At 47.1% G+C, this 23060-nt stretch overlaps 1 protein-coding gene across 1 annotated transcript in view; it reads right to left on the reverse strand.

The window, feature by feature from the left end:
- Nucleotides 1–23060, reverse strand: part of bahcc1b (BAH domain and coiled-coil containing 1b) — a 68790-nt gene that overhangs the window by 34644 nt on the left and 11086 nt on the right. Inside the window, 5 exon segments of the mRNA XM_042306141.1 lie at nt 78–1473; nt 1476–2272; nt 2454–2570; nt 5997–6146; nt 20472–20800. Coding sequence (XP_042162075.1) covers nt 78–1473; nt 1476–2272; nt 2454–2570; nt 5997–6146; nt 20472–20751 — 2740 coding nt within the window. The 5' untranslated portion in view covers nt 20752–20800.

Raw genomic sequence — 23060 nt, forward strand, 5'->3', positions numbered from 1 at the left:
ACATTCCAATACTGAAGCTAAGACTAACATGCGTGCATAAATACAGAGACATACAGATACATAGATCCAGCTCTCACCTTTGATGCTGGGCAGCACCCTGCCCTGTCGGCTGTGTCCTGGGGGGGTATCAGACGGGCGTTGGGGGGGCTCTCTCTGCCTGGCAACTGCCACAGCTATACCCACAGGGGGCTGTCGCACCTCCCCCTCCCCGTGTGTCTCCCCCGCCTCCCTCCCCCCTCTTCCCCCTCCGTCCATCCTTTCCCCCTCGCTGGTGGACCCTCTCCTAGGGGGTAGGGGCTGTTTGGGGGGATCCTGAGGGGCGCTGGGTCTACCCCCCTTCACTCCCTTCTCGCCGCCTTGCTTCAGGCAGCCCAGCCCCCCGAAGGGACTCCTCTGGGAGAGCAGCAAAGGCTGCTGCGAACTGTAGTTCATTAGGTTCTTCATGGCGCTGCTCTCTCCCTCTGGGTTGGGGGAGGAGTGGGGGTGAGAGGGGTGAGGCGATGTCATAGACTGCTGTTGGTCATGGGGGTTTTGAGTCCTGTTATCGGGGTAGGAGTCTGTGTGGGGGGACATCCTCCTCTCGTCCTCTTGAGGACCTCTCAGTACCCCCCAAGGGTGCAGTGTGGGGGGCGTTTGAACCCCGTACCCCATGACAACACCACCCTCACCATTCTGATTCTGACTCTGCCTACCCCCCTCTCTCCCCCTTTCAGTCCCTGATCCATCAGAACCCGACCCGCTGCCATGACTACTGTGCTGCTGGTGCTTTATCCTAGCAACCTTCTGCCCCACTCTTTGGGCTCTCCCCCCTGACCCCCCCTTTCCCTCAGGAGGAGCTGAGTGTGAACAGTCCCGGAAGGGCGGGGTGCTGGCGTAGGGCCCAGTCTTGGTGGCATGGTGCCCAACCCCAGGGTAAGCGCTCTGGGCTTCAAGAGGCAGGGAGGGCCGGTAGACCTCTAGGACCTCCAAGTCTCCCCTAGAAGAAGAGGCCTCTAGGCTGCAGGAGCGAGGCCCGGGCTTGGGGTGGTGGGACTGGGGGTTAGAGGTATGGGGCTGAGGCTGGGATTTGGGCTGGTTGTTCTGGCTGTGGTGGTGTTGGTTGTATTTGTGGTTCTGGTTCCAGTCTGAAGGCTTGTCTGCCTTGCCGTAGCCCAGCTGCTGTTGATGGGGCTGGGGCTGCTGCGTCTGGGACGATGGCTTCCTCTGGCAGTTACTAGACTGAGGATGATGAGGATTAAGAAGAGAATGAAGACTTTCACTAGACCCTCCACCTCTTCCTCCCCCTCCGCTCTTCTCTGCCCCTTTTATATCCTTAGCTCCGCTTCCACCCACTCCTCCTCCAGCACCACGGCACTCAGGGGACCCCATGTCCCCAAAAGGCCCGACCGAGGGAACGTACGTAGGGCCAGAGCCTTTCGCCTCCCTCCCTGATCCTCTGTCTTTAGGGGGGGTGAGAGTAAGGGGGCAGGGGGGAGGGGGCAGTAGAACTCCGGGTGGGGGTGATGGGGATGGTGAGGATGGTGCAGCCAGCCCCCTCCCACAGCAGGCCCCATATGTAGTGGTGGAGGAGGGGGAGGGGGCATGGAGTAGGAAGCCATGGCATGGGGGTTGTGGGGTCCCATCATGGCTGCTCGACGCAGACAGTCTGACGAGGAGGAGGGGACGGTTTCACTTATCCTCATTTCCCCGCTCACGCCCCCTTCCTTGGAGCATCGTCTCGCCCCCCCACTACCACTCCCCTGGGGTCTGTTACCCCCTTCACCTCCACCCCCACAGCTGTTCAGGGATGCGGCCTTGGACCCAGACCCAGAGTCTCCATTGGATAGTTTACTTAGTTGTGCACAGTTGGTCATGTGTTTGGCACCCTGGTTTAAGGGGTCGTTTCCATGCTTTGTGGAGTCGTCCCTGTATTCCGTGGGCAGGTTGGGGGTTTTGTGTCTGTGGTCCTCCTCACCAATGTGAGTGGGGAGGAAGTGGGGGTGAGAAAGCGCATGAGGCTGATGTTGATGGTGGTGATGATGATGTCGCTCTTTGCTCTCCTGGGGCCTCTCTTTGCTGCTGGATCTCTCTCTCGACACACTCTTTTCCACCATCCCCGGTTCTTTGGAGCTCTTTTGGGATCCCCCTCCCCCTCCTCCTCCTTCCCCAGAGTCTGTTTCCCTGCTGCAGGACCCCAGAGGATGTCCAGGGGCGGTCCTAGACAGTGGCGGAAGGCTGTGATTGGTTGAGAGAAGAGGGGGCTGGGACGGCAGACTTCTCAGATAGAAATGATCTGAAAAGAGAAAAAAACTAATAAAAAACATGTATAAGGAAAATTTAAAAAATAAAAATAGGAAAATAAAAATGGTTTGAATTTGGCTGATGTCATTTCACTACAAAATTACAAAATTGCAAAATACAGAAAGTGGTTCTGTAGCTACAAAAAAAAAACACACAAACACACACACACACACCTTTCTGAGTGTCATAGAATCGGTGCTGTCCGTAGAGAACGCTGCTGTTGCTATGGTGATCCAAGTGGCTCATGGGAAGAAAGGGGGAGGTCAGACCTCCTGAATAACGGGGATACCCTGAGAGAGAAAGAGAGAGAAAGAGGAGAGGAGAGAGAGACCGGATGGAAGAGAGACAGGATGGAGAGGGGAGAGAGAAGTTCAATAAAATTCAATGTCATTTTGACCACAAGGCCTCTATTAAATGGCCCTAACATGATTATCCCCATCATTTACAGTGGACACAGAGGTGACAACAACCATAACAGAGTGTAACTGACAAGAACGAGAGTATTTTTCAGGATGAACTTTGCTTATACAAAACAAGCCTGTGTTTTTCTCTTCAGGACGCTCATCCAAGACAAATAGTGGTGCCCTTAACCCATTTCAACCCGCCTTTACACACACACGCAAGCACACACACGCACACACGCACACACACACACACACACACACACACACACACACACACACACAGTTCTTCCCAGGGGGTCAGCGGGAGGTAAATAGTCGTTCTGCTCAACTCCTTGCCTCAAAGAACATTGAACTGCATCCTGGGATAGCGGAGGCCTCAACGGGGGGTGAGAGGATATTTATGTGAAAACTAAATATTTCTGTCACCATGAAGCAGACAAAACACACAAACCAGACACACACACACATCAAACACATTCAAACATGTAGTCCTGCACACACACAAACACAAGTTGCACACACAGGGCCTACTACACACAGTGAGAGTTACCAAAAGGCTTGATGTGTGTGTGTGTGTGTGTGTGTGTGTGTCTGTTTGTGCCCTTTCCCAAACTGGTTTCCCAGCTGGTTTCAAGCCCCACAGTGTCCTTGCCGGCCGGTTAATTGACAGCAGTTAACAGTTTAACGGTGGTGGCCAAAGTAAACAGCAGTCCATAAAACTCATCCTCCACATTCCTCAGACGCACAAAACCACCAACACCCCTGACATGCTTTGTACGTGTGTGTGTGTGTGTGTGCGTGTGTGCATATGTGTGTTTTTTAACAACCAGTTCATCTAAATGGCAACAATTAACCAAAAGGCTCCATCGGCCATCTAGAGGCAGTCATAGGCTAATGGTGAGGGATACACCTCACAGAGGGAGGGGGAGGAGAGGGAGGGGAAAGGAAGGGGAGGAGAGAAGGGGATCAGAGAGAGATGGAGGAGAAGGAGACAGGGGACAAGAATGGGGGGATACGGAGTGAGAACATTCACACACCAAAACAGTTTGAGAACTCTGTCAATAAAAACTCTCATCTGTAGGGTAGGGAGTTGGAGTAGAGGAGTGAGAGAATAAGGAGAGAGGGAAGAGGGATGTAGAGAGGATGGAAGATGAAGGACAAAATGAACGGGAGTGGAGAGCTTTAAGATAAGAAAAGAAGAAAGGAAGGAAGGAAAAGCAAGAACACATGGGAAACAGGGAAGACAAGAACAGGTGCTTCACAGAGAGTGTGTGTGTGTGTGTGTGTGTGTGTGTGTGTGTTTGTGTGTGTGTGTGTGTCCAGGCTCTCCTCTCTGTACTGGCTGTGCTTCACTCTCTGGACTGGGGCCAGCTGGCAGGCTGCCTACTGGTGCTCCCTGGCTTGGATTCTTCAAAACAATCATTTGTAGTGTGTGTGTGTGTGTGTGTGTGTGTGTGTGTGTGCATGCGTGCGTGTGAGCGTGCGTGTTCATACACACACACACATCAAAGGTGAGCCACACAGAGAGGAATACGTCTGATACTCACAAACGTTTACGGCTCGCTCTCTTTTTCTCCTCTCTCTCGCCCCCTTGCTCTCTCCCCCTCTCTTTTTCTCTCTCTCTCTCCCCCTCTCTTTTCTCCTCTCTCTCGCCCCCTTGCTCTCTCCCCCTCTCTTTTTCTCCCTCTCTCTCCCCCTCTCTTTTTCTCCTCTCTCTCCCCCTATCTTTTTCTCCTCTCTCTTGCCCCCTTGCTCTCTCCCCCTCTCTTTTTCTCCTCTCTCTCCCCCTCTCTTTCCCCCCTCTCTTTTTCTCCTCTCTCTCCCCCTTGCTCTCTCCCTCTCTCTTTTCTCCTCTCTCTCACCCCCTCTCTTTTTCTCCTCTTTCCCCCTCTCTCTCTCCCCCTCTCTTTCTCCCCCTCTCTTCCCCCTCTCTTTTTCTCCTCTCTCTCCCCCTCGCTCTCTCCCTCTCTCTTTTTCTCCTCTCTCTCACCCCCTTGCTCTCTCCCCCTCTCTTTTCCTCCTCTCTCTCCCCCTCTCTCTCTCGCCCTCTCTCTTTTACTCCTCTCTCTCGCCCCCTTGCTCTCTCCCCCTCTCTTTTTCTCCTCTCTCTCGCCCTCTTGCTCTCTCCCCCTCTCTCTTTTCCCCTCTCTCCCTCCCTCGTTCTCTCCCCCTCTCTTTATCTCCTCTCTCTTTTTCTCCTCTCTCTCTCACCGCTCGCTCTCCCCCTCTGTTTTTCTCCACTCTCCCCTCACTCTCTTGCCCCCTCTCTTTTTCTCCCCACTCCCTCTCCCTGTATTTCTCCTGCTCTCACTGCCTTGCTCTCACAATTCAACACTTCGCTCTCTTTTACTCTTTCTATGAATTCAATTCAATCCAAATAAGCTCCAGGCAGTCTTACATGAACAACAAGAAAACATGATCAACTCTCCCTCTCTCTGACTAGTATGCTGCTTTCACAGTATATATCTGCACCTGCCTACACTAACATGCATAAACAGATACACAAACATACCATTTCACACATATACACACGCATGCAGTGAGTATTCCAAACCGTCGTTGATTAGTTGAGAAACGCTGAAAACAGCATTCTGTTTTGTGTTATCTGTTTTAGCTCATCTCCCCTTGAAACTGCACACACACACACACACACACACACACACACACACACACACACACACACACACACACACACACACACTCACACACACGCACACACACACACACACACAGACACACACACACACCTGACTGGGGTAGATAACTGAGACAACCACTCTTTCTGACCGCAAACGGTTAACAGCCAAAAGAAGACATGGTGCACCCTTCCAGAAGACACAAAACACGTGTATGTGTGTGTAGCAGGAAGGGGCCGTTGGAGGTCGGTTAGCCCAGAGGGGCCCTGAGGGCGGGGCTGCGGTCTGAGAGAGGGGGGTGATGGGGTATAGGGGCTCCCGAAACCTGAAGCTACACTCCTGATACCCACAAGGAGGGCGGGGGGTAAGTGAGGAGAGACGGTGCTGGCTGAGAGAAGAGATGAGAGGGGAGGGGAAAGACTATGAGAGAGGGGGAGAGAGAAAGGAGAAAAGGGGCAACAGAGAGAGTGAGCAAGCATGCACACCACACACACATCCACACACACACCCTCCCATTCCCTGTTCCCAGAGAGTGTAATCCCAGGTCTGATAGATAGAGACAGAGTCATTATGTGCCTTAAAGAAGCTCTGAGCTGAAACAGGGACCAGTCACGTTTCTGTTTACACAGCAACACTCCAAGGCTTACACAGCCTGGTGTGTGTGTGTGTGTCTTACCTTCATGTGAGTGGGAGAACCAGATGGGAGATGCACTGGAGTGAGGTACTCCCCTGTAGGAGGGCGAGGAAGGGGAGGCAGGGGGGCCGGATGGGTGAGACTGGGGAGAGCCCAAACTGCTGGCCAGGAATGAGCCCATGAACGACGCACCTGAGAGAAAGACGGAGAGAGAGAGAGAGGGGGGGAGAGAGAGAGAGAGAGAGAGAGAGAGAGAGAGAGAGAGAGAAATGTAAGTTATTTCACTTGTAAAGCTTCTTGCGTTGAGAGAGATAGATAGAGAAACACCGTTTAACCTTGCTCAAAACCTTTGGCAGACAAAATAGCCACAACAGTCTGTGGCACACAATGCCTGGCACACATACACACACAGACACACACAGTCACGCCCTTGACAGTCAGACCACTACAAAACACCCAAACAACCACAAGAACTCTCAACTACTGCTTTTAATCTGAGCTGCTGTCTCTACACACACACACACACACACACACACACACACACACACACACACATACACACACACCCACAGTGTTTGAACAGAATAGGGTCAATAATCATGTGATAGGATGGGATGTGAGGAGGGGGTAAGAGACTGAAGGGGACAGGAAAGGGGCGATGGTCTGTGGACAAGGAGGCGGGACAGGGGGCGTTCTGTTATTACAGCTGGGGCAAACACACACAGGCACACACACACACACACACACACACACACACCCTCTCAATCTAAAAGGAGAAGCCATATTATTTACCGTCTATAGTTTCTCTCGGCTCAGTGTAGTCATAATAAACCTGATTTCTGGGTAAAACCTGAAAGCTGTTTAAAGAAACCCAGACATGACTTCCCATACCAGACTGTTGTTTTCTCTGTCTCTCTCTCAACTCTCTCTCCCCCGGAAGACAATTGTCTGTCTGCCTTGACGGTTGTACTAACTGTGAACTAGTGGCCATCCTAGAAAACACTCCAGACGTGTGTGAGGTTAGGTTCCCACGCTGCATCACAGGGGTTCAGATAGAGGACGGACACACACACACACGCACACACAAACACACACACACACACACAACACACACACACACACACACACACACACACACACACACACACACACACACACACACACACACACACACACACACACACACACACAACACATCGATGTCCTGGAAATCAGTTCTCAAACAAAACAGGGTAAATTCACGCCAGATAGAGAATCTATCACACGATTTCCATCTCTCATGTTCCTCTGTCTTTCACTCCACTCCTCTCGTTCTGCTCTGTTTTCCGTCTGTGTGTTGAGGAGAAAATCATATTTGTTCTCCCTGTGGGCCGCTGATATGGAAAATCCTCTCAGAAGCCAACTGCCACCATATTTCTCTCCTCCTTTTCCTCTCTCTCCACTTCCCTTTGTTGCTTTCATCCTTCTATCTCTCCCTCTATCCCTCTCTCTCTCTGTCTCTCCGTCTCTCTCTCTCTGTCTCTCTCTCTCTCTCTCTCTCTCTCTCTCTCTCTCTCTCTCTCTCTCTCTCTCTCTCTCTCTCTCTCTCTATCCGCATCTCTGTCTTCTACTCCTGCTCCTCTCTGTTGCTCTGTCGCTCTCTCCTCTTTTTCTCAATTGTAAAATGTCTCCCAAGCCTTGTAAAAACACACAGCTGGGCCCCCAGGGGGATCGTTCCAGATTGTCATCAAAATGTGACATTTATCCATCTCCTGAGGACGTCGGGTAATGCCTTCACAACCGGCCACTAGGGGCAACGGTGAGCACTATATTCCCATCAAGTAGGCTTGGGTTTTGCTAGAGTGTTGTGGACAGGGGTGGTGGATGGGCATAACTCTGGATCAGAAGGTTGCGTGTTTGGTCCCAGTCGTGGAGACATTGGATTGTTATTCCAACCCCTATCCCAAACCTTAACCATTCGGGAATAAGTGCCTAAACGTAACCCTTCACGTTTGGAGAACGTGGATGAACGTGTAATTCTTCAGTGAAACTGGGAGAGATTGTTGAGACGCCACATTCCAGATGTGCTGTATATCACAACCAGAAATAACCCCTATCTCAGATCTAAACCAGAGCTCCGGTACCTAACTGTTTGTTTCTGCATTCAACATTGTAGCCATGTTTGGTAAGACAACCACATGTTAACATCCACAAGTTATAGTAGATAGACAGACAGATGGGCATACAGGCTAAGAGGTAGGAGAAAAGGAGGGTCTTGGTATAGGGAAGTGGCTCATAGAGAATGTCAAGGACACCAAGCACAATATATCTGATTGGCCTAGCAGATGCTGTCTTCCCAGGCCTCCTTCCATGACCTTGCATCTATGACCTTTAACACTGAAGACATCACCTGGGAGACACCAGAGATGGTTCTGGAGACCCCATTACTGACGAGCATCAACAATACTTCCATATTCCAATATTCCCAGATCTGGTTGTCTTCTGCAAATGTGAGCCCAGTTCTATTAAAAGCCACAAGTACACAAACACACACACACACTCCCTTTGGTCGGTTTCTTGTCCACAGCAGCAGAGTGGTATTTGGCTCGGAGAAGCAGAGTGAAAACATAACTGACCAGACAACTCAAGGTCTCTCTCTGTCTCTGTCTCTATCTCTGTCTCACACACACACACACACACTACTATTATGAAAAAAAAGAAAGAGTGAGGGATGTTATGAGGAACTTTCAAACATAGAGAGCGAAGGGCGAGATGAAGAGAAGTTTCCTTCAGTTTAGCTCACTGTGAATAACCTTCCTCCTAGTAGCCTATTCTTGCTTGAATGGACTGTCCCTGGTCAATGGACACACACACACGTGCACACACACACACTCCTGGGAGACGGGAAGTTGGTAGATTCAATCGATCAGCAGCCAATCGGAGATCAATATCCCCTTGTGGTCTATTGTCACTTTAGCCAATTAACAGTGCCTCTATCCACATGCCGACACACTGACCACTGAACACAACACACACTACCTCCACTTGACACAAATATACTGCAAAATAATGAATACAATTTTAAAAATTGACAGAATAGGAGTGGAAAAAGAGAGAAAAAAAGTGTGTGTGTGTGTGTCTCCCTGCGTGTACCAGAGGTTCTGACTCTTGTTAGCTGAGCTGTTCCGCTCACTGCTGCACAGTTGGCACCTTCCCCTCCGTCCGACCCTTTCAACAGGCTCCAACCACCCACAGTCCTGGCACACCGCCCTCAGCGAGTGTGTGGCAGGTCCTTCTCATATGTTTTGATGGGAAGGAATTGTAAAGGTGACAGGGGTACTCAAATAAGGTGGCAGTGGTACACGGACACACACACTACAAATGTGAGCAGGCGCCAAGCAGTGTTTACAAAAAAACTCACACACAGCCAGAAAAAGAGAGGCTTTTTGTTAAACAAGATCTAGATTGCTTTTCCCTTCAGTTCTGCCTCTTTTGTCCCTCTACAGTTCTTTTCCTGACTCATTCATGTTACTTCATCAAAGAGAGAGAGGCAGAGAGAGAGAGAGAGAGAGAGAGAGAGAGAGAGAGAGAGAGAGAGAGAGAAATGGTGAGAGAATGTGTGTGTGTGTGTGTGTGTGTGTGTGTGTGTGTGTGTGTGTGTGTGTGTGTGTGTGTGTGTGTGTGTGTGTGTGTAGGAGAGAGTGCTAGAGAGAGAGAGAGAGAGCATGTCGCCTGGGACAACCAGCAGTACTGAATTACATTACAGGAGCTGGAGAGAGAGAAAGGAAAAAAAGAAAGAAATGAAAAAAATAGATGAAAAGCTACAAATGAGAGATTTCCCTCTGAGGCGCATAAATCAGCAGAATATGTACAGGAAGGGAAGAGAGGGGGAACCTTTCTTTATTTTTCTCTCTTTCTCTTACCCTCTATTTCTCTCTGTACTGAAGGGTTAAAGAAGGGGGAACCTTATAATAGCCCTCACACATTCAGGTCCCCACTACCCCATTACCCCTAGTATACCCCTACCCTGTTACCCCAAGATGAGAGTCTGCTGGTTCTCTGCATTTGATTGCTTACAGACGGCAAACAGCTGTTTCCAAGACCTGAGTCAGATGCTGATTTGAAAGAAGAACGGATGTTGTGCGAATGACTCAAGTGTTAAACAGTGGAGTGCAGAACACCATCTGCCCTGAGACATTGGAAGCCCCTTTTCCCATCCCCTGGTCCATGGGCCGGCATCCCTCTGCTGACATCACTTTAGTCCGTTTTCAAGTTAACGAATCAGGCCCTGATTAACCCATTAGGAGAGGAAGAAATGGCTCCAGTATCATAACAGCCGAGTTCTTCTGGCTAGACCTCACCCAGCCCACAGTGGAAGGAACAACCATATATGGGCTTTCAGGAAGTAAAGGGATGAGTGAACTTTCCATGTTCACCATAGTAACAGGATGTGGGGATATGGGCCATCCAAGTCCACACTAATGAAAAGCACATGGGTGGATGATATTTCTGGAGAGCCTGTGGTGATCTGCCTTTACTGCAGAAGACTGATGGGAGTCAATAGTGCAAGAGTGTGTGTCTAGTCTTCACTCTTTGGCCCAGATTTGTCTCTGCCACACCTCTTGTCCATTCAGCCCTGGCTGATTCAAAACACACATGAACCATGCAAAGAGAGGAGACAGATAGAGAGAGAGAGAGGAGAGAGACAGACAGGAGAGAGAGCGAGTGAGAGAGAGAGACAGACAGAGAGAGCGAAAGAGAGACAGAGAGAGAGAGAGGAGAGAGACAGTATTGCCCATGCTCTGTTCTGGGTGGAGGTAGGAGTTGTGCATGCTTATCTAAATGTAGAACAAACCCTGTACCCACCTACTCAACACAAGCACCCTCAGAGTACTACATCTACAACAAGCATCACTGTTTGTATGTGTGTGTGTGTGTGTGTCTGTGTGTGTGTGTGTGTGTGTGTGTGTGTGTGTGTGTGTGTGTGTGTGTGTGTGTGTGTGTGTGTGTGTGTGTGTGTGTGTGTGTGTGTGTGTGTGTGTGTGTGTGTGTGTGTGTGTGTGTGTGTGTGTGTGTGTGTGCGTGCGTGCGCGCGCGCGCATGCATGTTTGTTTGTGTTTGTGTTGTGTGTGTGTGTGTGTGTGTGTGTGTGTGTGTGTGTGTGTGTGTGTGTGTGTGTGTGTGTGTGTGTGTGTGTGTGTGTGTGTGTGTGTGTGTGTGCGCACGCGCGCATGTTTGTTTGTGTGTGTGGGTTGTGGTTTATGCATGCAGCACTTTGCTTTACCTAAATAGAATATTAACGGCGCTCGGCACAGGTGTCAGTGTGCGTGCACAATATCTACACCAAGCATTAGCGCGTGTGTGTCTTCAGTCATGTGCCCATGCAAGCAGCATACGAGAGGGGAACAGAGGTTACTAGGCTACGATCATGAGAGATAGAGCAAATAGGAGAGGGAGAGCATATAAGTGAGAGACAGTGAGTGAGAGAGTTGAGTGAGAGCGAGAGAGCAATAGAGATGAGGGAGAGAGAGGGAATGAGAGAAAGGAGGAGAGCGAGCCCAACCTAACCTAACCTAACCTAACCTAACCTAACCTAACCCTAACCCAACCCAACCTAACCTAACCCAACCTAACCTAACCTAACCTAACCTAACCCAACCCAACCCAACCCAACCCAACCCAACCCAACCTAACCTAACCCAACCCAACCCAACCCAACCCAACCCAACCCAACCCAACCTAACCTAACCCAACCAACCCAACCCAACCCAACCCAACCCAACCCTAACCCAACCCAACCCAACCCAACCCAACCCAACCCAACCCAACCTAACCTAACCTAACCCAACCCAACCCAACCCAACCCAACCTAACCCCTAACCTAACCCAACCCAACCTAACCTAACCTAACCTAACCCAACCCAACCTAACCTAACCTAACCTAACCCAACCTAACCTAACCTAACCTAACCCAACCCAACCTAACCTAACCCTAACCCAACCCAACCTAACCTAACCTAACCTAACCTAACCTAACCTAACCCAACCTAACCTAACCTAACCTAACCTAACCTAACCTAACCTAACCACATCTATATGTAAGCTATTCAATCTAGTCCCATTTCATATTCCCTGACTTTGGCAATATTTACAAGGGAATTTCCTGCCAATAAAGGCATTATTGAAGAGAGTGAGAGACGGGGGGGGTGGAGGGGGGACTAGCAGACAGACACACCTAGACGTGCACACATATGCACAGAAAAACACTGACTGATAGGCACACATTCGACTCAAGCATGCATAAGTAAGCACAAAAGCACACACGTAATGCATGCGTGCAGGCTTCCAACATAAAACACATATTCTTATGAAAATGATCGAAAAGGACAACAGATAATGATCAAAGTGACATGAAAGTAAAGACAAAAAGGAGGAGAAATACTACACTTGCAATCAAAGATAGAGAGAATGAAGCAAAAAAATGAGAGTTTGGTTTTAATCAGCAAACAGCCAAAATGTTGATAGGCATACACACAGGCACAATGAGTCCCTAAAGGATTAGGACCCTGGCGGCAGGGTGTGTGTGTATGTGTGTGTGTGTGTGTGTGTGTGTGTGTGTGTGTGTGTGTGTGTGTGTGTGTGTGTGTGTGTGTGTGTGTCCCACGAGACTGATTATCCATGAATGACTGATGACAGATCTTTGTTGTTTTTTTTTTCTCTTTTTTTCTCTCTCTGTCTCTCTCTGTCTCTCTCTGTCTCTCTCTTTTCTTGTTTCCTCACCCTCTTCCTCTCTCTCTCTGCACTCGGGTGAGAGCTTTCAGGAGACAGGAACACACTCACAGATCTGCATGTATATTCAACAGAGGATCCTGAATATACTTAACGCTTTCATGTGTTACGGTGTACCGTTCCACACTGTTCCACACAGTCACTTCCTTGTATGCACACAAAAAATACACACTCGCTCATCTACACACACACACACACTGGCCATTGCTGGACCAGATAAACAACCGTTTATACTCAACCTTTCTGGATTTAGGTAACCCTCATGGCCAAAAAATATTTTCCAATATAGAGTTTGTCAGACTGAACAGTTTCCAGTCCATACAGGACAAAGGGCTTGAGAGACAGAGTACATTTGATAAAGAGTTTGTCATGGAGAACAGGAGGGAAAGAAAGGAGAGAATAGAAAACAACAGAATAGAATCAAATGAAAGGATCATGCTCCCTCAACTTCAGGCAGATCCTCCATGCCCTTTACCCTCACTGTCCCTCTATCCTCCATGCCCTTTACCCTCACTGTCCCTCTATCATCCATGCCCTTTACCCTCACTGTCCCTCTATCCTCCATGCCCTTTACCCTCACTGTCCCTCTATCCTCCATGCCCTTTACCCTCACTGTCCCTCTATCCTCCATGCTCTTTACCCTCATTGTCCCTCTATCCTCCATGCCCTTTACCCTCACTGTCCCTCTATCCTCCTTGCCCTTTACCCTCACTGTCCCTCTATCCTCCATGCCCTTTACCCTCACTGTCCCTCTATCCTCCATACCCTTTATCCTCACTGTCCCTCTATCCTCACTGTCCCTCTATCCTCCATGCCCTTTACCCTCACTGTCCCTCTATCCTCCATACCCTTTATCCTCACTGTCCCTTTATCCTCACTGTCCCTCTATCCTCCATATCCTTTATCCTCACTGTCCCTCTATCATCCATGCCCTTTATCCTCACTGTCCCTCTATCCTCCATGCCCTTTACCCTCACTGTCCCTCTATCCTCCATGCCCTTTACCCTCACTGTCCCTCTATCCTCCATACCCTTTATCCTCACTGTCCCTCTATCCTCCATACCCCTTACCCTCACTGTCCCTCTATCCTCCATGCCCTTTACCCTCACTGTCCCTCTATCCTCCATGCCCTTTACCCTCACTGTCCCTCTATCCTCCATGCAATTTACCCTCACTGTCCCTCTATCCTCCATGCCCTTTATCCTCACTGTCCCTCTATCCTCACTGTCCCTCTATCCTCCATGCCCTTTATCCTCACTGTCCCTCTATCCTCACTGTCCCTCTATCCTCCATGCTCTTTATCTTCACTGTCCCTCTATCCTCCATGCCCTTTACCCTCACTGTCCCTCTATCCTCCATGCCCTTTACCCTCACTGTCCCTCTATATTCCCTCACATCTTTGTGAACTCAGGACCTCTCCATCCATCTAAGACCCTGACATTAACACACAAACACTGCTCAATGGACAGCATTATAATATGAATGAGCCAAATGAATCAAATAGAGCTGAGATGCAGTAAACAGAGCTGACATTAACTTAATAAGAAGCACACACATTTCAGCTGTACATTTCAGGGCCATTTCAGGTGGCTTTCTCCAGGTATTGATGATTGCTGTAGGGAGGGTTGCCGTGGCTGCATCTCTGGACACTACTGTGTTTTTCAGGTGTCAGACCAGCCGCCCAAGGAGGAATCCCGTCGTGGATGACATCATGTCTGTCCCTGTGAAATGATGTCATCGCTCTGGCTCATGTAAACAGTGGATGCCTTGGCCTCAAGGCAAGAGGTAGCAATCCACAATAATACCATAAACACCAGACACTGTACGCCTGCACACAGACGAATGCACACACACACACGCACGGACACACACACACACACACACACACACACACACACACACACTTAAAAGCCGTGTCCACTATTGCACAACTACTTCTGTCCCCCTTTCTCACACACACACACACCACACATAGCGGTACACACACACACACACACCACACATAGCGGTACACACACACCTCCCCTTCATCCTAAAGAACAAGAAGCACTTTTAGCGTTGTGTTTTGCGGGCTGTTTAAAATGCAATTTTTCTCTCATTCTCTGACTTCAAAGGCGCTGCGCTGAGCTCTTACTCCCTCTGCCAAATCCTCCAATCGTTTCTGATTTAGTGAGCTGGCTACGAGCCGAGAGAGACCGGGATGGGCTATTAACAACATCGGGGGGGAGCGATCTAGAAAGAGATTGAGTGAAAGAGAGAAGTACAGACAAGAGAGAGAGGGGATGAGAAGTAGAGGGAATTCCTGCTGGTCTTTTCATTCATATAGATCTTCAGTCATCGTCCATCAGTACACATCCCAGAATTTTACAACCAAAAACGGACTGGTTACATTAATACATGCTACAGCAGTGCCACTGACAAACACCCTACAGAACAGATGCAGAGTAGAATTAGTCACCCCATACAACAACATACCTGTGTGTGTGTGTGTGTGTGTGTGTGTGTGTGTGTGTGTGTGTGTGTGTGTGTGTGTGTGTGTGTGTGTGTGTGTGTGTGGTAGTAGAAGAGGAGAAGAGGTCTTGTACACCGTCTCCAAGCGTAGGCTAAACCACATGATCCCCACCACCAACCCAACCACCCGCTAACGCTACCACCACCATCTCCAGCTCCGTAGAGGGGGTTGCCTCAGCTGCCATGCCCCATATGAAGTCTTGTTCCCTGGGGAGGATGGTGAAGGGGGCTGGGGCCTGTCTCTGTCTCTGCCTATGGCTGAGCAGATCTGCTGACTCATCACTGACACACACACACACACCACTTAAGAGCCAGCGTGTTCCCGCGGAGACGCTCGGATGAGTTGCCGGGGACGACGGTCCGTGCTGTCAGGCGGCGGTAATCTGACTGGATTATCAACCAGGTGGAAACGCTCAGCCACTCTCGCTCTCTCTCTCTCTTCCCGCTCTCCACTCCTCCTTTCCCTTTCTCCTCCTAGCCTCCCCGCTCCACTCTCCCTCCCTCTCTCTCTCTTCCCCCTCTCCACTCCTCCTTTCCCTTTCTCCTCCTAGCCTCCCCGCTCCACTCTCCCTCCCTCTCTCTCTCTCTTCCCCCTCTCCACTCCTCCTTTACCTTACTCCTCCTAGCCTCCCCGCTCCACTCTCCCTCCATCGTCACCCTCCTGCTGTTTTATTCCCCCTCTCCTCTCCTCCTTTCTCTCCCTCCCTCTCTCTCTCTTCGTCCAGTTAACTCCTCTCTTCCTTATTTCCTCCTCCTCTCTTACTCTTCCCTTCTCACTCATCCCTTTATCCTTTCTTCATATGCTCATTCCTCTTATCCTCCTTCCCTCCTCCTCCTTCTCCTCCTCCAAGTATTACAACAATGTGAGCAGAAATCACCAATAGTGAGACCTGTGGTGGGTGATAAGGGCTGGTGTGTCGGGCTATAAAGAGACACATTCTCCCTACTCCCGTAGAGGCTTTTAAAACTGTTCTAGAAAAGATTCCCGGCTATCCTTTCAACTATGATCAGAGGCCCACTCCACTGTTCTCCTCCACTTTCTAAAGACACACAGACAGACACACAGACAGGCACACAGACAGACACACAGACAGAAGGCACTAACTAGTCTGCCATTAGATTGGGGGGGTATAGGGGAGGGAGAGAGAACAGGGTGTCTCGTTTCTGTAACCGTGGCGATCAAAGTCATGGCACCCTAAGGCTAGAGCACCTGAAACACCTTAGCCAATCAGCTTGCTCGCTGGCTCTGAGTCGCAACGAGAGCTGTTACAAGAGCATCAGGATGACTGGACAGGGCTGCGGAGTGTGAGACAGCGTCTGATACACGCACACACACACACACAGCGCACACAAACACACGACACACATCACACACAAACACACGACACACAGCACACACAGACGGCACAGTGTAGGAGCCAGCGCTGACATAACCAGACACAGCACTTGAGGAGAAAGGAAGAGAGACGAGAGGGAGAGAAAAGGGGGAAGAATAGAGCAAGAGGAAAAGAGATAGATTAAAGAAAGAGAGAGCCAACGAGGGTCTGACAGCCAGGTCTGCAGGTCTCTCTGAAACATGATTATTAAGCCTGAGCTGCTGTGTGTGTGTATGTGTATGTGTGTGTGTGTGTGTGTGTGTGTGTGTGTGTGTGTGTGTGTGTGTGTGTGTGTGTGTGTGTGTGTGTGTGTGTGTGTGTGTGGTGTGTGTGCATGTAGTGCAGCTTCAAGGGCACAATGACTACATCAGAGTTGGCCTCTTTCCCTCTCAAAAATGTGCACACACACACACCCGCCAATCCACACCTTCTGAGAAGTGGCACACCTGTGCAAGGATAGGCTCAGCCACACCCTCTGTGATACAGCACACCTGTACAACTATACACCTCCAGACAAGACAACAGTCTGTCTAGAGTCTAGACACACACACAGACACACACACCTGCACTGAAACAACTACTGCCTAGAGGCTAACATCACAGAGAGGGGGGAGAGGGAAAGAAAGATTGAAAGAAAGAAAGAACGAAAGAAAGAAAGAAAGAACGAAAGAAAGAAATGCATACACGAGAAAATAGATATGAGGAATAGAAAGACAAAGAGTCCTAGTGCAGATATCAACCCCTCACTGCCAACGCTATATCACTGGTGTTCATCGGAGGGGCTGAGGTTTATAGTTACGCTATATAACAGTTATAACTCAGTCACCTCGTCAACAGACACCATGCTGATCCTTATAAGGACGTGGACGTTATAGATGGATCATGTTACAGATTTAGAACAAACAACAACGACAAAAGAAGGAAATTGACATTTTTCCTCTCCATATCTAAAAATGAGATTCTGGAATTACCCTGCTGCAGAAGCAAAACATTGGTGAATCTGTGTGTGTGTGTGTGTGTGTGTGTGTGTGTGTGTGTGTGTGTGTGTGTGTGTGTGTGTGTGTGTGTGTGTGTGTGTGTGTGTGTGTGTGTGTGTGTGTGTGTGTGTGTGTGTGGGGTGTAGTTTTGGCAGGGGAGTAGTCCCGGGGAGAGGAGATCTAACTAACCCCAAACCCTGAAACCCTTTCCTCCTCCCCCTGCCTCCCCCTGCCCTGCCCTGCCTGCACCTCACATCACATCAACCCCCTGCCCAGAGGGCTAGGCCAGGCAGACAGCTATCTGAATCTCAAGGGGGGGGGGGGGCAACACAAAGTTCCCCCCTCCCCAGCCCCATTACACCAGAAGCCCATCCAAAAAACAATCCCCATCAGAATGTCAGTCGGCCATCAGGAATAATGAAGGAATACCGAAGCTCTGGTATTCTAAATATAATAATATACAATGTAAAGCTCTTTGAAAACTATATAAATGTTAACAGACTATATATATGCTAAAGTACTATATAATAGCATTTAATATAGTTATTATTATTTCAATAATATTCTGTGGTAAGATAATAGCCTCACCACCAAAGTGACTGTACAAGTAAAGAGAGCAGCCAATTCCGAACACTCTCCAAATACACAGCTATATATGCTGTAAGATGATCATAAAGGCAACAGTGTTGGTTTAGAAGAGAGGGACAGATGTGCGCATGAGCAGGTTATTGTATGTGACCAGTGTCATCTAGATATGGCCTCAGTAACCTCGAACTTTAGAACTATGGTTTGATCACCAATCAACCTTTAAACTTCAGTATTTTAGGGTAAGATAGGGCCCATGATAACCCAGGCAGGCGTATACACCACTCATTTACCTCAATCTTAGTATTTTCTCTATTGAGTGATTAAATTATATACAAACAATATAATAAAATGTCCCTTAGACCTCAAAAAAGCAATAATTATAAAATATTCACAAATAAATTATTAAATAACGTTATAGAATTATTCTACATTAAATTCACTTGACATAACTACTGAATTCTTCTGTGCCAAATGGCGAAAGTCCTAAAACTTCTAAAGATTTTTTTTGAAAGCCCCAATTAACCTATTGAATAAGACACCTGCAAATAACTGTAACGCAAATTGTTATGATAAACATGAGTGGTGGGAATAAATACAGTCTCTATATAATTTGTCAATTTAACCATAATTCTCATTTTCTTTTATTTTGTTATTTTTTACTTAATTCAATCTTCATTCAAAAGGTATAGTCACTACATTTTTATTTACAAAGACGGCCTGGCATTTCTTATTTGAATGAAAGCGAAGAAAAAAAATAAACGCATATGCCTGTATGACTTCCTTGGATGTTCCTTCTAGTATGCCATTAGTCTTGTAGATTTAAAGCATATATATGCAGTCTACGATGTCGTTCACTGTGAATCTCTCCTATTACAGGAGAGACAAAACGATTCAAATGCATAATTTAATTGGTAGGCGTAATATTATTTACACCAACATCTACGTCTGGAAAAGTCATTTTCAGAAATATTAGGACAACACAGGTTCTTCATCTCAACATAAGTAATTAATGTGATTTCACTCAAGACACATTTATTTTAGATTTCTACACAAATCCGCTCGGTTATATGATTCAATACATGATTAGGTGCAGCAGACACCCCTCCCCCAACCCAGAGACACACACCTTACCAGTTCCCTCCCGCTTCTCCTCCTCCTTTGGGGCAGGATACCAAAGCTACTTTTAAAATCTAATGCATGCACTGTCAAACCATTCTCGCCCCGTCACGTCCGTGCTGAATAACAGAAACTGGATTTTCTGGTATTACGTGCACCTCTATTAGCGCGAGCTCCGCTCCCACCGGACTGATCTCCGGTCCCAGACACAGGACAGTCCCGGGGCCTCACCGATAACCGAATGGAACGCACCAGCTCGCGTTTAACCCCTTCCACCTCCACACCACCACACTCACCCTGCAGTACAGAGCCTGCCTGCGCACATACACCAATAATCTTAGCAAATAACAAATGATTGATGGTAAATAAGGCAATATAAAGTTACAAATGGATTAAAACCCAATTATAACAGTATGATTAATCAATTTCATTAAACTGACATTTTTGAGTGAAACTATCAAACCATATAAAATAAGATTCCATGTCACTTGAATGCAAATTAATTATAATAATAATAATCCCATAGATTTCTGAATAATCCCATCATATTTCTGAATTATGCAATACTCTAGGTTATAATAGGCTGTAATCTAAAAATAGGCCTAACGTTGTATATATTGTTCTTAATAGAAATCGTCTTGTCTAGAATAAACCTAATCTCACTAAATTTGCAATTCAACTAAATAATCTTATTTTGTGCTTAGTTTGACAAGATGCACGATTCTTTTTCATATTAAAGTACACTCCCACTGGGCACAGACATCAAATCATCGTCTATTCCACATTGGTTCAAAGTAATTGAATTGAAATGACGTGTAAACAACGTTTACCCAGTAGATCGGTTCTGACCAGGTAAGTAAAAAACAACACTAAACAGTTCAATAAAACGTCATTTTGCCTAAAACTGAAACATTAAATATCTAAAGAGTCCACAGCAAGTGCTAATTTCCTGAATGACCACATCGACTAACTCATTTCCTTTTCCAATAAATTATCGTTCTTCACTGAAAAACGTCAAGAGTTAAGTTTTTAAGGGAGTGAGGGGTGGGTGGGGCGGTAAATAAGACAATATAAACTGTCTGTAGATTAGCACTTTCCAACAGCCAAAAAACACCATAGAGGTTTTAATACAATTGTATAATTCATCTTATTTTGCATAACAAATTCGTATTCACACCAACCTGAATGTGGGGCCATGGAGATGTGAGAGGGATAGTATTTTCCGGGCTGGAAATGAGCGGGGTGCTGCACGGTGCTGTGGCCGCCAGGAGTTATCCGAGAGGCGGCATGGTGAACCAACGCGCCCCGCTCTGTCAAGAGGTGGTGTGGAGGAGCGAAATCCCGGCTTTCCATTCTGTCGAGAAGAAATAAATCCCCCAATCCAGAGGAAAAGCCAGAAGCATCGAACGCTTCCCAGATGCAATAATCCCTTTTATGAACTTCGGATAGGTCGTCTTGCATTCAGTCGAGTTTTTGCCTTGCCGACCAAAAGGTATGTCCCGGTCATGTTCTACAATGAGAAAACACAAGACCACGTCAATGCACTGAAAACAATGGGACAAAAACTCTGAAATAATTATTTAGGCATGTAATTCTCACACGCATGCTGTGTAATGTTGCCAACAAAACTACTACCTTGCATAACAAAAGTAAACCTTTTAAGTGTTTTTAGATATCAGTAAAATATCAGACTTGGCTAGTTAAATAAAGGTTAAATAAAACAATTAAAAATAATTATATAGGTTTGACTAAATTAAACCAAAACAAATAGCCTACAGTAAAGTATAAGCTACAAGTCTGGTCGTTTGCCGAGACCCAAACCGCCTACTTTGGTCTCCATTGCAGACAAGAGACGGGTAGGCTACAAACTGAACAACAAAAGAAGTGGTCATCCTAAACTACGGGTTGTTTTATTGTTGGGGACCATAAAGCTATACTGCATCAGCGTATTCTGAAACCTAGATGTGAGTCAGTCTGTGTGTGTGGTGGTGGGGGTGGGGGGGGGGTGACGCTATATCTCACCCTCTCTGATAGAAGGAACCAGATAAAACCTGAAGCAAATGTTTGATCTTTCAGTCAGCCCATTAAAGACCAAATGTTCCCCTTCTCAAACTTCAAGCATCAAAATTGTTTCCTCGACCATAGCCTACTGCACATCATTAAAAAGAGCATACATTATACATATGTCGAGGTAAACAAAATACTATGAAGACTTAAATGTCGACGTAGATATATGAAATGGATCAGCTACAGTATTTCGTTAGACTTGGGACAATTCTGACATGTCAATGAAGTTTGACTGGCTCATAAATTGACTGTCTGTACATTTGTTTTTCTTTACTGACATGCCAGTGAATGTGCTTGAGAAGAAGCATTGAAATCGCTTGTTTAAAGCAAATGTAACTGAATAGTTAAGTCAGCATTGCATCTCACCCTTTTACAATGGCAATCACTTATTATGCATGTAGGCATGGGTGGGTGCAACCAAGTATAATAAGACTACTAACTAAATGACGTTTACCGCCAAGGGAGAGACGTAAGAATAAATAAAGGAATAATAAGACTACTAACTAAATGACGTTTACCGCCAGGGAGACGTAAGAATAAATAAAGGAATAATAAGACTACTAACTAAATGACGTTAACCGCCAGGGAGACGTAATAATAAATATAGGAATAATAAGACTACTAACTAAATGACGTTTACCGCCAGGGAGAGAGACGTAATAATAAATATAGGAATGGGAATCAACAAGCCCATGTGTGTCTTATAGCCCTAGTCATTCAGTTCAATGGAACACCCCATGGCGCTCAAATATGGATAGGTGGGTCTATGTTCACAAAACACACCTCATTGGGCAATGTATTAGGCCCCTTCCATAGCACGTCCATTCAGCGCACATAGAGGCTGATACGGTGATTGGTGAACCTCAATGATATCAATAAAATCTAAGATAAGAGAACAAAGAAAATATCAAATGGCGAGCTAAACCAACTGGTCCCCTTGCTGTTTCAAGGAGAAAAGTATACAGCGAACATTCTACTAGAACAGTAGGTCTTCTAGTCAAACTTTCAGGAATTCTATCCTGAGCAAAACAAGGTTCTCTCAAAACGACAAAACAGAGGCCTATAGGTTCACGCAGCATAGGCTGACGTGTGTGTGTGTGTGTGTGTGTGTGTGTGCGTGTGTGTGTGTGTGTGTGTGTGTGTGTGTGTGTGTACACGGTGCTCAGTGAGAGATTTGCACGTATCCAAATCCTTGAGCATGACAATGTGTATGGTAGAGAGAGTATTTGCATTCAAAATGTTGACAATCGTTTAAAAATGGTCTTGGTTATGAAGGGCCTAGACGCCTCACACTGTGATCCAAAATATTATGTTTCATTCAATTACATAGAGCTATAATTACTAAATGCAATTAAAAAATGCCATTTCAATTCAAATAGTCACATAAAAAAATGATAAACATTGGTGGTGGTGACGCAATTAACGTTTTTTATTTTCTTTACAAATAAGTAGGCTAATGGGACTATATGGAAAACAATTATGTTATTTAATGTTGCAACAATCAAAGGTACATGACTTCTTCTCATTTGACACTGATACATTTTTACATTATTCGTCGTCAACAAACGTCTAAAATGTTTACATTCTACGTTAACACGAAGCCACTCAAACTATGCAATTCGACCCAAACAACATTTACATTCAATGTAGGAGCCAAGGCCTACCGTCCTCCAAAAGCGTCACAGAGCTGACGAGAGCCCATC

Source organism: Oncorhynchus tshawytscha, linkage group LG25 (genome assembly GCF_018296145.1).
Source record: "Oncorhynchus tshawytscha isolate Ot180627B linkage group LG25, Otsh_v2.0, whole genome shotgun sequence".
NCBI classification, from domain to species: domain Eukaryota; kingdom Metazoa; phylum Chordata; class Actinopteri; order Salmoniformes; family Salmonidae; genus Oncorhynchus; species Oncorhynchus tshawytscha.